Below are 16,543 nucleotides of genomic sequence, written 5' to 3'. Positions count from 1 at the left end.
AATTAAGGGATAACGCTCCAGGTGGAGAAATATACAGGGCAATAAATAGCCTTTCTGGTAATTAAACACCGAAGAGAAACTGTGGTGTTGAATCACCACTTAAATCATTTAGTAAGCATCTATTCTAGTATCTTTCCCTATTGTAGGTTCAGAAGTAAGATACTTCAACAAACCACATTACAAAAATAACCTCTCTCTTGTAAGGGTTTGAAAGAACTATGCTGCTGTTTCCAGCTCAGACTTTCAATTGACCATTTTTATAGCATGCTATAAGATTCTTTAGTTTGCATAAGTTTTCCCCACTAACACTAGCTGATGGACAACTGAGCATCATGGAGGAGGAAAGGGGGGGAAAAATCCCATTACTAACTCATGGCTAAATGAAGAAATTATGCAGAGAAATGAATGTGACATGTGTTTATTGCCTGGATACGCAAATGATGAGTATTTCAGAAGTTTGAAACAGATAACCTAGGGGTCAAGGCTTTGATGAATAAACTGTTCAAACGAAGGGTTAAATAGGATATAAGTGTTAAATGAAAATTGAGTGATGTGTTAGGATACACATGCTACTCCAGTGCAAGAAAATTGTATACACCTGGGGAGTCAGCAAAGAACACAAACTTGGTGGTAAGCTAGCAAAGCAGGAGGAGTGGAAATATAGCAAATATATGACAGCTGTGAAGAAGATTCCTCTACTGTGCAGAAAGATAACTACTTAATCTTTCTGCAATGGAAGATTCTCTGGCTTTCCTGTTTTGACTAGTGCAAAGGTTGCAGGATCACTTAAATCATCTGGGAGCTGGTGACAATCCATGGATTCTGGTGTCCAGGAGGCAGACATGAGGATGGGGGACTGATTTGCAGCTGTGTAGTTGTGTGGGAGGATCCCTCTTTCCAGCCCACTGCTGAGGAGGGTCCAGTCCAAGCACTCCTTACTGGGGAGAGCTGACCTCTGGACCCAACCAATGAATTACACTGTTTTAAATGGCTTTGTCACTTCTCTTCAGTCAGACTATACCCCACACATGCTGTATATGAAACATGCCCTAGATTTCTTTATTTTAGTAGCAAACATAATAAGCAGAATTATAGCTAATTCCTGCCCTGTGCGCTCTGGTTTTAGGAGAGGACTAAAAGTTTCCAGCATCAGAGCACACTAATAAAATGTTTGCATATGCCACAGATACTTTGCTCTGTGACACAGCTAGGCCAAAATGCAGCAGCCAAATCAGCCATCTCGTGCTTCCATTTATTTCCTGTAACGCATGACTGGCCTGGGGATAGGTCTGGTAAAGGGGCCTGGAGACGGGCCTCAGGGAAAAATCCAATATAATAGAAAGTTTCACACATCCAAAGGGAATCTGTGTGGAATAAGAACTAAAGCAGGCAGCTGAGTATCAGAACCAGAGAGGCCTGAAGCAGCAGACAGTGTTCCAGTGACCCCAGATCTGCTCAAGCCCAAAGCTGCAGTCTGCACTCACTCTCAAAAAAGCTTGCCCTTCCTTGAACCATAGAGGGAAGGTCTGTTCCGTAGTTCTTATTTTGTTTATTATACTTTGAAACAAGCCATATTCCTTTTCCTTAAGTCCCGAGGCTATAATTCTTTTCTGTTTTCACTCATTCAAAACCTGTAAATGTTCTTCACCTTAAGATTTTCATTGCCATTTAAAAAACAATAATCACAGTATGTTACTTATTTTTAATGTGGTACCTCTCGGTTGTTTCATGTGTTGAAACTATGCATATGGGCTAAGCTTGAGAATTGTCGTAACCTTTCAAGATTTATGAACCAGAGAGAGCTGAAATAACTGCAGCTGAGAAGTTGGTCTGACTTGTTCAAGTGTCTCTATTTTGGTGTTGGGAAACCCCAAGGAAGTAGCCTTCCAGTCTCAAGTAATGTAGCATTTTCTGTGGAATATCTGAAACTCACAAAAGAAATTCTATTCAGTGCATCTTTAGGGCTTCAGTCTTAAAATGAGATATTTTTAAAAGTGCCCACCATTGTGAGGCTTAAAGACCTAATATTGTTTAGTAAGAGACTAAACATGGCATGGGGTGATGCTAGTGTCTTAGACAGTTATCACCATGGTATCATTTTACTTCGGTTAAAGAGCTTATTGCGTATGTTACACAACTTGCTTTCCAACAGAAAGTGTAGAAATGATGCTATGAGACTACAGATCAGTGCTCTATGTTTTCCTATGCACCAAAACTTAAATTATGGAATAACCCGGTTTTCTTTTCTTAAAGAACTAGTACTTATAGCCTTTTGCTCCTCATGTGGCTATTCAAATGTGGCACTTCTTTAACACAACAGGAAAGAAAGCGACTATGTTGAGAAGTGCTGGAAAGATGTGCGAGTGGGAGACTTTGTGCAGCTGCAATGTAACGAGATCATCCCAGCTGATATCCTGTTACTGTACTCCTCCGATCAGAATGGGATCTGTCACTTGGAGACTGCAAACCTCGATGGGGAGACCAATCTTAAACAAAGACAAGTTGTGAAAGGGTTCTCTAATCAGGTAGGCCTGTTGGAAATGTGACAATATTCAGGCTAGTCTGCCTCTGTTTCCATGACAACTAGTGTCATGAAATGCAATATAAGCATGTTCTGAAGGGCTGAATAATACTTGCTCAGTCTCATACAGCCACAGATCCATGCCATCTCAGGGCATGAATGTATAGTACGGTAAGCAACAGATTTGTGTAGGTGTGCTACAGACATGCACAATTACAAATGAATGTTATCTGACACAAATAAGTGCTTATATTACCGTGTTTCCTGCTTGTAAGACCAGATGACAGTACCTTCTGGGTTGCAAGTGGTATTCTGCTTCCCATTGGGCACCTGAATCTGCAGTGGCCTTTTCCCAATGTCAAAAGAATTCCATCTCCTTTAGACTGTGATGGGATACAAGACAAAAACAAGAGAGTTGGGTGAGGGATGACCTGCCTTCTGCACAGAACTAGCAATGTAATTCACTACACCCTTTCCAATTCAGTCTTTCTGCAAGAAAGAATAGGTGCATGTTTGTGCATAGATTTGGAGGTGTAGCTTTCACCACATTCCCAGCCACCCTTATGCCCAATGAGTTTTTATGGTTATGTTCCTAACCAGCACTTTGGCATATATTACCTAGTAGATAAACAATTCTAGTGCACACTAAGCTGAAAATAACTTTGTGAATGGCCCTGCCTGAGAGTACAATATATTATTGTGTATGCTATTAGGACAAATGTGAATTTGAATTAAAATTGAAGATTGGCTGTCTAGTCATCAGTTTGAATGTTGGACAGTGAGAAATTAAATATTTGATGTTGACATTATTGCATAGTTCATATTGTTCCTTTCTCATAAGCAACTGATTGAATTATTCATTTGGTGCCACTTTTTGAGAAATCCTAAAATTGAGACAGTTTGACATTAGAAGAGTTGTATTCTTCACACTCTTGAATGACTTTTCAAACATACTAGTGACAGGTGTCAGATAAGACAAACCAAGTTTAATCAGCTACATCAGGAGGAATGGAACAATTTGCACTATTGGACTCATAGTTGTGAATAGGGCAAAAATAAAGAACCTGTAGATAATTCCTGGAATTAAACATCAATGTTTTAGTTAGCAGGAAGCGAGAATACACATAAGGCACAAAAATAGGAACAACTATTGCAGAAATCTCCAAATAGATATTTGTACCACAAAAAATGCTACTTTTTTTTTTAGTCCCATATTTAATTCACTTCAGCAGTTCAGTAGTTAGGTAGAACTGGCAGCAAGTTCATCCCCCACTCCACCCACCTCATTTAATTCAGTGGAGACTCTTACGGCTGTTATACAAGTCATTTCTCAGAGATCTTTAGGGTCTAAGGAAGTTAATGCTCATAAGATCAAATGCAAATTGTGGTCTTTTTTTTTTTTTAAAGGAGGAGGAGTTGTACTTAGATGAAAATTTCTGTGAAAGGATGGGGAGAGAACAAAGAAATAATTTTACTCAGTAGATTTTATGTTTTGTGCTTTTCAGATTTCAGAGCCCATACTATTATTTTGAACAACAATAAAATTCCATTATTTCAGATGACTGATGAAGATAAATGGAAGTTGAAGGCAATAAACACCTCCCAGCATCAGGCCCTAAATCAGTATGGCCCATTACACTGATCTGTTGTGTCTTTCAAATCACTTGTCTTCCCACTAGCTTTTGTTCTAGCTATTAAGGTACAGGATAATAAACTGCATTGTGCAGTAACTATTATCTAGCTGCTGCAAGTTCTGAATTCTCCACTCCATTTACAATATGAGAGGATCTGTGGTTTCAGTTCATCTCCTAATGCTCCAATTAATATAATCTTCTATTAATCTAATAGTTTTATTTGTCTGTTTATTTCACCGTTTAAAAATTGGTCCTAATTAAAATTCCCATTTAATAGAATTGCAGGCCACAGTTAGTTTGCATTCTTAAGACTATTTACTTAATTGATTACAGCAGTCCAAAATTGTAGCTAGTCCTCTTTGCAAATGAATATATTTACTTTATTACATTAAACATGAGGCTACTTTCAGCACAACTGATCCTCTGATGAAACAGATCATCATCATTAGTGTTACAGTTCAGGGCAACTGCACCTGTATTTCCACCTTGTGGTCCCTCGAGGGGACCCACTCTAAGCTCCCTGCTCCTCAGCCATCACCTTTTTTGGGCAGAAACTCACGTTTATGTCCCTTCTGACTGGGATTTTTTCAGGCTGCGGAGTCCCCTGCCTAGATTTTGTGACATCCCCAGCAAGCCAGACTGCCTAAACAGGCCAGTGTCTGTACTGTGTTTTCTCTCTGAAGGCTATGAACAGCGGTGATGGACAACAGTCACAAGTTACTACACCACTTTTTCTAAGCAAGGACATTTATTCTTAAGATGAAAGCGCTACACAGAAAACACTAACAACTATAAAAGAATCTATGCACATGCTAATAAGCCTACCAGAGGTCACCCCAACTCCAAACTCGGACTCTGGTAGGTGTCAGTCTTCCAAAACCCACAATGGTCTCAGGTTTAGTTCATAATTGTCTCAGATTTGGAACCAGAGAAAGCAGCTGGGCAGTTCATCGATTTCTTAATACAGCTGTGGCTTTGATGTCTAGTATCCAGGAACAGGTAATCAGCAAACCAAAATCATCTCCTCAGAGAGTAGCTTCAAAAGGTAGGGTTTTTGCATAACTGGAGATGGGGAACTTGCATTTACCTCCCCTTGGCATTTCCCAGGAAATCCACTTTGCAAATGTTGTCCCAAAAGTCCATTCTCATCTGGTATGTCCTTCAGTATAGTCCTTTGATCAGCCAGGCCTTAAATCAGATCTCTCTTCCTCCTGACCCCCAGAGGTTACATAAAGTCTCAGCCCACAATAGTACATAAACTTTGCATAGAGTACAATGGACCCCAAAGATACTTAAACTTAATTCAGTATGGTTTTACAAGTATATTGCAGGAAATTGCCGTATCTGTGGCAATTAGTTCATAAAGTCGGTTAGGAAATTTTGAACACTTCAAATTTTTGATGAAAAAAGGGTGAAAATGTCTGCATTTTCCTCTCCATTTTCCCAAACAACATTATTAGTTCATTGCATGTGGTTTATTTTTTGTTTTATATTTTTTAAATATGAATATCAGTACTATCCCTTCACAGTTCAGATTTCACTCCTCTGAATGTAGGTGCAGACAGGGAAGAAGCAGTTGTATCCTTTAAATGAGGGTAAACCACCACCACCACTGGTTGCAGGCAGGTGCCATAATTCTATACATTCCTCACACTTAGCGTGGAATTTATCTTGTGCACGTGCTTAAGTGCTTTGCTAGATCAAGTCTATAGTTCCATAAACCTCAAACTATCTATAAGCTTTGTAACAATAAGTAGGAGAGGTTTCAGAGTAACAGCCATGTTAGTCTGTATTCGCAAAAAGAAAAGGAGTACTTGTGGCACCTTAGAGACTAACCAATTTATTTGAGCATAAGCTTTCGTGAGCTACAGCTCACTTGTAGCTCACGAAAGCTTATGCTCAAATAAATTGGTAAGTCTCTAAGGTGCCACAAGTACTCCTTTTCTTTTTGCAAATAAGTAGGAGAGTCTCTTCTTAGTGAGAAGAGTTGAAACTAGAGCCGATTGAAAAATTGTTGATGAAACTTTTTTCTCTTGAAAGATGCTATATCATCAAAAGTGAAATGCTTCACAGAATCTTATTGGTTTCAACAAAAATTTTGCTGGGAAGTTGTTTTGGCTTGAGGATGGAAGGTAGGAGGTGCAAGAGGGAAATCAACCCATCCCAGAATAGCCAGTAGCCCAGTGGTTAGGATACTCACTTAGCATATGGGGGACCTGGGTTCAAATCCCTGCTCTATATCATGATTATTGGCTATTTAAAGGGGTTTCTTTTTCTCTGCTTTTCACAACAGAATTTCAAAAAGTCTCATTTTCCTTCACATTGAAATGAAAACAAATTTTTAAACTTCAAAATGTTTCATGAAACTAAGTTTTCTGCCCAGCATAGTTGAAATCTGTATATTTTATTGTATAGATTTAACAACATAAACCAAAATGTATTGAACTACATATTTAACAAGGAAAAAAGAAGAATAGAAAATATTACATTTGTGTGATATTGCCATGTTACTGGTACCTTATGAACTACATCTTTTGTATTTCCTACCTTTTATATTATAACTGACCAACCCGAATGTTAAACAAGACACAACATTCTGCACTAATAGCAGGCCATTCTCAATCCATCAGCTATTAACTCAGTAACAGTTGTGTTCTGAGTTAAATGTGCTTTGGACTCAGATTATTTAGCTTGGTTATTACCTTGTTACCTTCAAGTTACCTAAACAAACGACATGCCCTAATGTATGGTTTTTGCATGTATAAACTGTTGACCTCAGTAAGCTTGGTGGAAAGCAGTTTGGATTGTGGTGGTATCTAGTAGTGTTAGAGGTTAGAGTTTAATGAACTAATCAGTTTGTTCCCTTCTCATCCTGCTGATTGTATGTTTGTTGTCAGCATGTCACTGGGTATTTGTGTACTGTGTAAATGTTGAAACAATAGAGCTAGTGCTCCCAGAAAAGCCGAAGATTGAATGAAATGTCTACTATGCTGAATGGGATGAAACGGCTCAGTTAAATCTAAGTATGGTCAGTTTTACTTTTTGTTAATTGCATAAGGAAAAGGCCTGGATTGATTTACATAAAAAAGCTTATATTGTAAATACCTCATCAAAACAAGATTATTGGAGAAGCTAACAACAAAGTTTGACCAACTTCTGCCTTTGGATGCATCCACAGCTCACTGAATTCAATAAAAGCTTTGGATACAAATCCAAGGTCAGAATTCGTATTTTATACAATAATGGGAGACAAAAAACTGGATGTGTCTGTATGCTGCCAGCCATGAACTTGCCCTCAGGAGCTCTTGCCCATAGATCTTTATTTTGCAGTAGTGAAGAGGATCTGCGGGGATTGTTGCATTCGATCTAATATTATATGACCCTTCCAAGAAAAGGCTTCCCGTGCTAGCAACCACAGACATGTTTTCTAGTCACAACTACCATGAGATGTTCTGATTGTTACATTTTTATAAGTATATGTTGAACTTAATTCCCAATGTATTTTCTTTTGTAGAACACTCCATTTGATCCAGAATTTTTCCAAAATACCATAGTCTGTGAAAAGCCAAATAATGATCTCAATAAATTCAAAGGTTACATGTAAGTACTTGCTATCTGTTTCTATAAATGAGTCAAATCACCTCTGAGCTTTAAACTATCACATTTTAAAACTAAGTATTTTACAGAAAGTAATGGGTTTAGAAGCTCCACCATTGTCTAAATGTGGGCTGTGGAAGCTGTGTTGTAGGTCCAATGTAGATGGGATTTGGAGTTTGTGGCTAAGTCAAAGCCAGTACTTGGGTTTGGATTCAGTGTTTCCAGAATCACATGACCCCTTCTCATAAGGCTTCAGCTATGTCTGAACCCAGATATAGGTCCCTTTAAATTTTAAATCTGACCTGAAACCTACACCAGACGGACTTGTCTGGGCCAGGATCTAAATCTAAATCTCTCCTAACATTCAAAGTGGTTCAGGTTCTAGTTTCTTTATGTGTATGTTCACAGGAAATAAAAGGCATCCAGGGATGACCTGCTGTGGTCTAATTTTCTTGTACTAGCAGAAATCAAGAGTAAATCCACTGAAGTCAATGGGATTATACTAATGTAAAATATGTGCAAGTGAGGAAAGAATCTGCCTCTTATTTTCTGTTACCTTTTGTAAAATGATTGTAAGAGGCATACATTAATGCCTCTTCAGAGGAGCAATGAGAATATTAAAACTTCTGGAAGATACAGGAAGGGCCAGTTTTTTTGTTGGTGTGTACTCACTGTGCTGCTCCATTGGTGTAAACCCATATGAATCTGGCCTGGAGGATATACCCAGTGTAAGGTGATCCTCCACTTACTCTCCTATCTGACACCTTAGAAGAATCAAGAGGTGCAGCTAGGAAACCCCTATTTAATATTGATCTAGTTTTGACCTCTTGGGACGAGTTGGTTGAAGTGTAAATTATGGCAGCCCTCTCAATTAGGCTGCTGTTGCACAGGGCAACTGGCCCTACATACAGGCTGCACCAGAATAAGGGGAATGCAAGGATGGGCTGTATTTCACCTATGCACACACACCGACTGCACTGTCTGCAAATCAGATGGAACCAAGGATCTGACCCCAAATTTTGGAACTCTAGCAGGAGTTTTGTATGGGAAATCCATTCCAGAAATATTTACTACTTCCCGAGCTTAGTGGATACAGAATCCATTCAGTGTTTCTCATCATGTTGGTCCAAGGACAGCAGGAAGAATCTTCAGCAAAATATATTCGTTGTAGTTTAATGCCTTTAATGATCAATGAGGCTTGAGTTCTTCCCTCTAGTTTTACTATTGATTAAGACAATTTAGAAGCCTAGTCATAGGAAACCAGCATTATTTTAAGCAATTTTCCAACAAAAGTTGATGTTCCAACAAATGAGTGTGACCCAGCATACAATGAACACAATGTCTTCAGCAAAGAATTTGCTCTAGGACAGTGGTTCTCAACCAGGGGTGCGTGTACGCCTGGGGGTATGCAGAGGTCTTCCAGGGGGTACATCAACTCATCTAGATATGTGCCTAGTTTTACAACAGGCTACGTAAAAAGCACTAGCAAAGTCAGTACAAACTAAAATTTCATACAGACAGTGACTTGTTTATACTGCTCTATATACTATGCATTGAAATGTAAGTACAATATTTATATTCCAATTAATGTATTTTATAAATATATTGTAAAAATGAGAAAGTAAACATTTTTTCAGTGACACTTCTGTATTTTTATGTCTGATTTTATAAGCAAATAGTTTTGAAGTGAGGTGAAATTTAGGGGTATGCAAGAGAAATCAGACTCCTGAAAGGACTACAGTAGTCTGGAAAGGTTGAGCGTCACTGAGATTCCTCCAAGAATCGTTTGTAAGTTGTAGTTATTTTCTTTAGCTTCACTATAAAACTATAGTAACTCCTAAGAACTGGCTCTGCTGAAATCACAATGCCTGTCTGACATGCTTGAAAAAGTGTCCCTTCCTGGATTGAAATTTGAGCAAAGGGACACACAAAGGCTTTTAGGAAATGATCTTACCAATGCATTATCTAGACAAGGAAAAAAAGAGGTTGCTGGAGTTTTTTGTGTGTTAGTGAAGACACTTAAATTAATGCAGTTTAACTAACACATTACTACTTTACACTGCTACATCACTGACTGCCTGATGTTCATGTGCAAATTGCTTTTTTGTGAGCAAATGAGAAACTTTGGGCACCTATTATAGGCTGCTTTTGAAAATCTGTCCCTTCATTCCCATGACTGATTCATGGGTTTACATTGCAAACTGGAGCGTGTGCTACTTTGCCTAGCTCATGAAACTTAAGAATAAAGTGATTCCTAACAGTCATGGAGTTTGTTTATAAACATTCTGACCTAATTCTTCATTGCCTTGCACCTTGTGTTGTCATTTACAAGTGGGCAAACTGGCTTGAAAACATTGTGAGTGCACTCGTTTACCTTGCATTCATTTGCACAGGTGTAAGTGATTATACAAGGTGTGACGTATAGTATAATCAGGCCTCACCTATGTATAATATCATACTTAACCAACAAAAGTGAGGCTGAATATATTTTTAAAAAAGTAAATGGAAGCCATGAACACTTGAGAACCTCCTGTTCAATGCTGATGTTTAAAGTAGCAATATCAGTTCCACCATGTTAGGACTGACCCACATCATAAATCCCAACTTGAACCTCAGCAGGAACCTAGCTTGGTGTGTAATCGAGACTTTGAAAACATCAGACTTTCGCTGTTGTGTCACTGGAGGCAGATAATGAATTGTTTACCTGAAGGAACAGCTTCATAGTGATTTGCTCAGCGTGTAAATCAAACCTCCACCACTGTCCATCTTACTAGCAAGGAGGTCTGTCTTATGAATATGCATCCTAAACTGGGACTCTAAAGGAGGAATAATGCTGGGATCAATAATAGTGAAGGGGAAGACTCACAGGCTTTTTTGAAAAATCTCTCCTCCCAGCTGGTGCATCACAGAGGTGAACTCCTGAATGGTAACCACAGCAGACAAAGGATATTATTTATATACACATGTGGTATCTGTACAATGGTGCTTCTACAATATTACAAAATCTATTCATTTTAATCATTAACCTCAGAGAGAGAACACCTATAAGATTTCTCTAATAATTCCCTCTGAATTGTGGGTTAAATTGCACAGTTTCTCTTATCTTCATTTATTAAATACTAAATCTGCCAGGCAAAGAACAGAATCAGAGGCTCCAACCACATAATTTATCTTCAGATTTAAATTTTGATGTTTTAGTCCATACAGACAGGTTCTGTATTATAAGATACAAAGACTTCTATACACCTCCAGTGTGGATCCCTGACTGAAGCCAGATACAGTGAAACATTTCTCAGTCGTCACAATTCACTAGTTCAAACCTGAAGGGAAAAAAAAAATACATAGAACAGAACACAAAGGGAAATCATATCATTTTATTTTCTTCTTTGTAGGGAGCAGCCTGATCACAAACGGATTGGTTTTGGAAGTGAAAGCCTTTTGCTTCGTGGCTGTACAATCAGAAATACTGAGATTGCAATAGGAATTGTCATTTATGCAGGTAACAACTCACTTTTTACCCTTTCATTTAGCTAAGCATGAAGTTGCTCTTGAAATATCTTACAATGAATATGTATAGTCTAATACTAAGCCATAATATTTTACTTTAAGAAGTAGTAGTTTATGGGAATAAAATAGGTTGATAAAGTCAAAGCACTTGCCATTTATCTCTAAGGGTTTGGTTCCAATCTGAAGCTAAGGTGTCCGCCCATTGGTGCCTGGTGGCTAATAGTGATAGCAGATGATCCCGCTTGTTAGTTGATTTCAGATGTCCTGCGGTGGCTACTCAAAAATTGCCAGAGTGAAGAAGGCATAAAGTGATCTGCTCCACATCCCAGGACTGTGTCCAGTATAGGTGACGGGGAATGGAGCTTAGGGAAACCACGTATACATACACAAGCCATGAAGACATCAGTGCCCAGATCTGTAGCAGCATCACAGGGTTCACAGCTGTAGTCAGACCTTCTATTTCCAGGCTGCTTGAGCTGAAATGTTTTCCATGGGTGACTGTTGGGCTATAGAGGAAGAACAATGGCCATTCCTCCCAGCACACTTGCTAGCTGATATGTGAAGTGACATTCACCATGAGTGTCATTCGTTTGCACCCGTGGCTAGATGCCAAATGCTGTGACAATATCCATTTAACAGAAATACCTGTTTCTATGATGGCAACCTTTGTACCATTCTAGCACAGACTGCCAAGCCCCATCACTCACCTCCTTGAAATAGCTACTATAAAAAAAATTGGGGCAAGTGTTCACTGTGAAGTTGGGACCATTTCTCTTCACTTGTCCTTTTAGGAATCCTGCTTCTCTCTTTGCATGTCTAGTGCAGTCATTTTTTGGTATGTTGTTTTGATCACAGACCCTAATATGTTTGCATCTCTGCTCTTTACTTGAGTGTCTGTTCACTGCTTCCTCTGCTCATTTTGAAGGTTAGAGTCTCACAGTCATTCTTGAGCCATTGTGACTGTGACCTTAGCATGCCTTCAATATGATTTTTTTCAGCTGATACCCACTTGTTAATATCAATGTCAGAGTTTAATCTTACTTTTTTTGTTTCTAAAATTAGATTCACCTACAGCATCTTCCCTGAGCCAGCACTAGCTTCATTTCTGGGACTCATTGACATTGATTATACTGTGACTTTTAATCAAGATCTGTAACCTCTTTTTCTGAATCTCCATTATCACTTATGTTGTATTTATATGATGTGTGGCAGAGCTCCAACCTTGTCCCCATGGGTCCCGCGTTTCCAGGTGGTTTATGCTAGCTTCAGAGGCTCACTGCAACCCTCCACATAGCCCTTCTCTCTCTAGGGCCAGGGATACAGTCTACTGAGCCCTTTTCATCATAAGCCAGCAATGGAGGTTGGTGAGAGAATTCCCACAGTCTCTGTTGCTCCTACGGCCTCATGCCAAAACACTTTAGCCTCCTGTCTTGACAGGGGCCTGTTTTCCCCTCCCAGGAGGTGTTTCTGTAGTGGCGGGTTGGGGGGAACCCGGGCCCACCCTCTACTCTGGGTTCCGGCCCAGGGACTCTAATGGTAGCAGTTATTGGCAGCCAATCTTTCACTGCCAGAGTTGCTACATTTCCCTGGACCACTTCCCCACAGCTCTCCTGCTTCTCCCTTCTTCACCCTTACCTTAGGGCTCCCTTACCAATGACTTGAGGGTGTCTTCATTAACCAGCCCTTCAGCCCACTTCCTCTCTGCCTGACTGGAGTGAGCCCTTTTATATTATCAGAGGGGCCTTAACTAGAGTCAGGTGGTCACATTAACTTAATGGCCTCACCTGATTCTTTGCAGGTTAATTGGAGTCAGGTGTACTCATTAGCCTGGAGCAGCCCCTGCTCTGGTCAGTCAGGGAACAGAAACCTGTTCATCCAGTGGCCAGTAGACTCGCCTTCGGCTCCTCTGCTGAACCCGACTGGCCTGGAGGGAGGAGGGAGGCTGCTGCTCCTGTTGCTGGGCCTTGGGCCCTTGCTGCTGCCGCCACTGCCCCTGCTCCAGCTGCTCCTCTGGCCGGGCCGGACACCACCCACCCACCCCCCTAATCCGCTACCTGGTTGCTGGCTAGCTGCTGGACTCCCCCACCCACCCGCCCTTGGGTGCTGCTGTTACTGCTCCAACTACAGCCCCTTCGGGGGCGGGGGGGCTGCTGGCCCACTCCCCAGAGGGGGGGAGTGAGGGACCCCTACCCCAGTCGTTGCTGCTACTGCTGCTGTGGATACCACCACCACCACCATCAACACCACCTGTGAGGGGTCCTCTCTGCCTGCCTCGCCACCGGGCTGCTGCCTGGAGCTGCTGCTGCTGCCTGAGAGCTGCCGGACCCCGAAGGAGGAGGGGACGAGGCCATCTGCCGCTGGGGGAGCGCACAGGGACTCTGCAGACCACTGTGGAGGGGGCCAGAAGGCTGAGTACCTTTTGGACTGTGCTCTTGTGGTGGGGGTTTTGACTGTGTTTGTGGGGACATGGGGTGTGGCGTGGAGCCTGCCCCCTAGTCCATCAGTGTGTCCCCCCCCCCAACCCTCACCACCACCACCATCGGCGCTGCCCCCTCCACCACCCCCAGTGGACACTTACCATCTGCCTCAAGCTCCTGCTTCTGGGACTCCGCTGCTTGCTTGGCCTGCTGCCCCCTTTCACCACTTTTTGGGCCTGCAGCAGCAGCCAGCCCGCACTGACTTTTTTGCAAGCGCACGTAGGCGCACGTGCCCCCCGCCCCATCCTGGACTGACCCCCTTCAGCAGCTCCCAGCTTTGTCCCTGGCTCCCTGCCCCATTTTGCCCCTTGCAGCCTTTTTGCCCTCCCCTTTACCCCAGCACTTCGCTGGCTTCAGTTTGTTTGCCTGCCCCGCCCTTCTCCCTCTGCAGCCTTTGCTGGTTTGCCCCGCCCTTGCCTCTGAAGTCAGCCCCTAGGTTCCCTGTCCTGCCTCCAGCCTGGTTCTCCCCCCTCCCCATGTGATACCCCTGCCCTGCTTGGCCCCTTACTCAGTGCGCCCATGCCCCCTCCCATGCGCTTGTGCCCTTCCTCTGTTTGAGTTTGCCCCGATCTCACTGCACTCCCCGAATGTTGTTATGACCCCCCTCCCCTAGTGCAGCTAGAGGAGCCGGTTTTCTACTCTGAGTCGGTGACTGTCCCCCACAAGCCCTCGAAAGCCCCCCTGTCCAGCCTATCCCCTTTGGCGCCCTCCTCCCCTGCCTGCAGCCTAGCAGGGAGGAGTGGTTGACCTGCCTCCCCTTTCCCCTCCTCTTTCTGGTGTCCTTCCCTCCCTCCCTGATCATTATGGCAGGGGATACGACGGGTGGGGCCCCTCCAGCAGCCCTAGATACCCCTCCCCCGCGTGCCCTTCCGTCACCCCCCCAAGCCTCTACCTCAGCCGCTGCTGCCAAACCACCTGTCACCGCCCCCGCTGGGGCGCCGGCAGCGGCGGGCACTGGGGTGACCTCCGTTGCTGCCACATCCCTCCCCCTCAGATTCTGGGGGAGCCCCCCCAGCCGGCGGGAAGGGCCAGGGTAGGAAGAAGGGGAAGGGCCCTGCCAAAAAGTCCAGGCCCTCCGTGGCAGGGACTGCCCTCACTGCCGCGGCCCCGCCACCAGCCGCGGCCTCCCACCTCGCTGCTCCTTCCACCAGCTCGACGTTCACCTTTGTCCGGGTGGAGGCCCGTTGGTCGCGCTACTCCCGGTTGGACCGCATCTATTTATCACGTTTCCATCTTTCACAGGCCCACTCCTCCAGCATCCGGCCGGCCCCATTCTCCGATCATCACCTGGCCACCGTGACGGTCTCTCTCTGCGCAGAGGCCGGGGCCGGCCAATTGGCATTTTAATAACAGCTTGTTGGAGGATGTGGGTTTCGTGGCGTCCTTCCAAGAGTTCTGGCTGGCCTGGCGAGGGCAGCGGCGTGCCTTTCCCTCGGCGCGGCGGCGGTGGGACCTAGGGAAGGTGCGCGCCCGGCTCTTCTGCCGTGACTACACTCGTGACTACATCCCGGGGAGGGATGCGGCGATAGGGCAGTTGGAACAGGAGGTCTTAGAGCTGGAGAGGCGTCTGGCCGCCAGTCCCGAGGATCCATCCCTCTGCAGGGCGTGCCGGGAGAAGCTCCGGGCCCTCGAGGACCATCAGGCCCAGGGTGCTTTTGTTTGATCCCGCATCCGCCTCCTTCGGGAGATGGATCGCGGCTACCACTTCTTCTACACCCTGGAGAAAAAGAGGGGGGCCAAGAAGCACGTCACCTGCCTCCTCGCAGAGGATGGCACCCCCCTCACGGATCCAGCGGAGATGTGCGGGAGGGCCAGGGCCTTCTATGTAGGCCTTTTCTCCCCAGATCCGACCGATCCTAACGCTTGCAGAGTGCTCTGGGACGAACTCCCAACAGTCAGTGCGGGCGACCAAGACCGGCTTGGGCTGCCTCTCACTCTGGCCGAGTTCTCGGAAGCCCTCCGCCGCATGCCCACCAATAAATCTCCGGGCATGGACGGACTGACCGTGGAGTTCTACCGCGCGTTCTGGGACGTCCTTGGCCCAGACCTAGTCACCGTCTGGGCCGAGTCTTTGCAGAGTGGGGTCCTCCCTCTTTTGTGCAGGCGAGCTGTGCTCGCCTTATTGCCAAAGAAGGGGGACCTCTGCAATCTACGAAATTGGCGTCCCGTCTCGCTGCTCAGCACGAACTACAAGGTTGTAGCGAAAGCCATCTCGCTGTGGCTAGGGTCTGTGCTGGCGGACGTGATCCACCCAGACCAGACCTACACCGTCCCGGGCCGCACCATCTTCGACAACCTGTATCTGGTCCGGGACCTCTTGGAACTCAGGTGTAGGGACAGTCTGTCGTTCGCCCTCCTGTCCCTTGATCAGGAGAAGGCATTCGACAGGGTGGATCACGGGTATCTCCTGAGCACTCCGCGAGCGTTTGGCTTCAGACCCCAATTTGTGGGTTTTCTCCAGGTGCTGTACGCCTCCGCAGAGTGTCTGATCAGGCTCAACTGGACCCTGACCGAACCGGTCAGCTTCGGGCGAGGAGTACGGCAGGGGTGCCCCCTCTCGGGCCAGCTGTACGTTCTGGCGATCGAGCCCTTCCTCTGTCTCCTCCGTAGGAGGTTGACGGGGTTGGCGCTACGGGAGCCGGAGCTCCGGAGCTGTGGCTGGTCCTGTCGGCATATGCTGACAATGTGCTCCTCGTGGTCCAGGACCTGGGTGACTTGGCGCGGGTGGAGGCTTGCCAGGCCGTCTACTCGGCAGCCTCCTCAGCCCGGATCAACTGGGTCAAGAGCTCTGGCTTGGTGGTAGGGGA

The 16,543-nt window shown here is 44.5% G+C and overlaps 1 protein-coding gene across 1 annotated transcript in view; it reads left to right on the top strand.

Moving 5' to 3' along the window:
• The window catches only part of ATP10B (ATPase phospholipid transporting 10B (putative)), a 236,500-nt gene that overhangs the window by 171,209 nt on the left and 48,748 nt on the right, over positions 1–16,543 (top strand). Inside the window, exons 4-6 of the mRNA XM_043520957.1 lie at positions 2,321–2,525; positions 7,670–7,755; positions 11,145–11,251. Coding sequence (XP_043376892.1) covers positions 2,321–2,525; positions 7,670–7,755; positions 11,145–11,251 — 398 coding nt within the window. The remainder of the gene's footprint in view (positions 1–2,320; positions 2,526–7,669; positions 7,756–11,144; positions 11,252–16,543) is intronic.

The sequence above is a fragment of the Chelonia mydas genome, chromosome 8 (genome assembly GCF_015237465.2).
Source record: "Chelonia mydas isolate rCheMyd1 chromosome 8, rCheMyd1.pri.v2, whole genome shotgun sequence".
NCBI classification, from domain to species: Eukaryota; Metazoa; Chordata; order Testudines; family Cheloniidae; genus Chelonia; species Chelonia mydas.
Note: the sequence above shows the minus strand (reverse complement) of the source record. Positions and strands in the feature narration are given on the sequence as shown.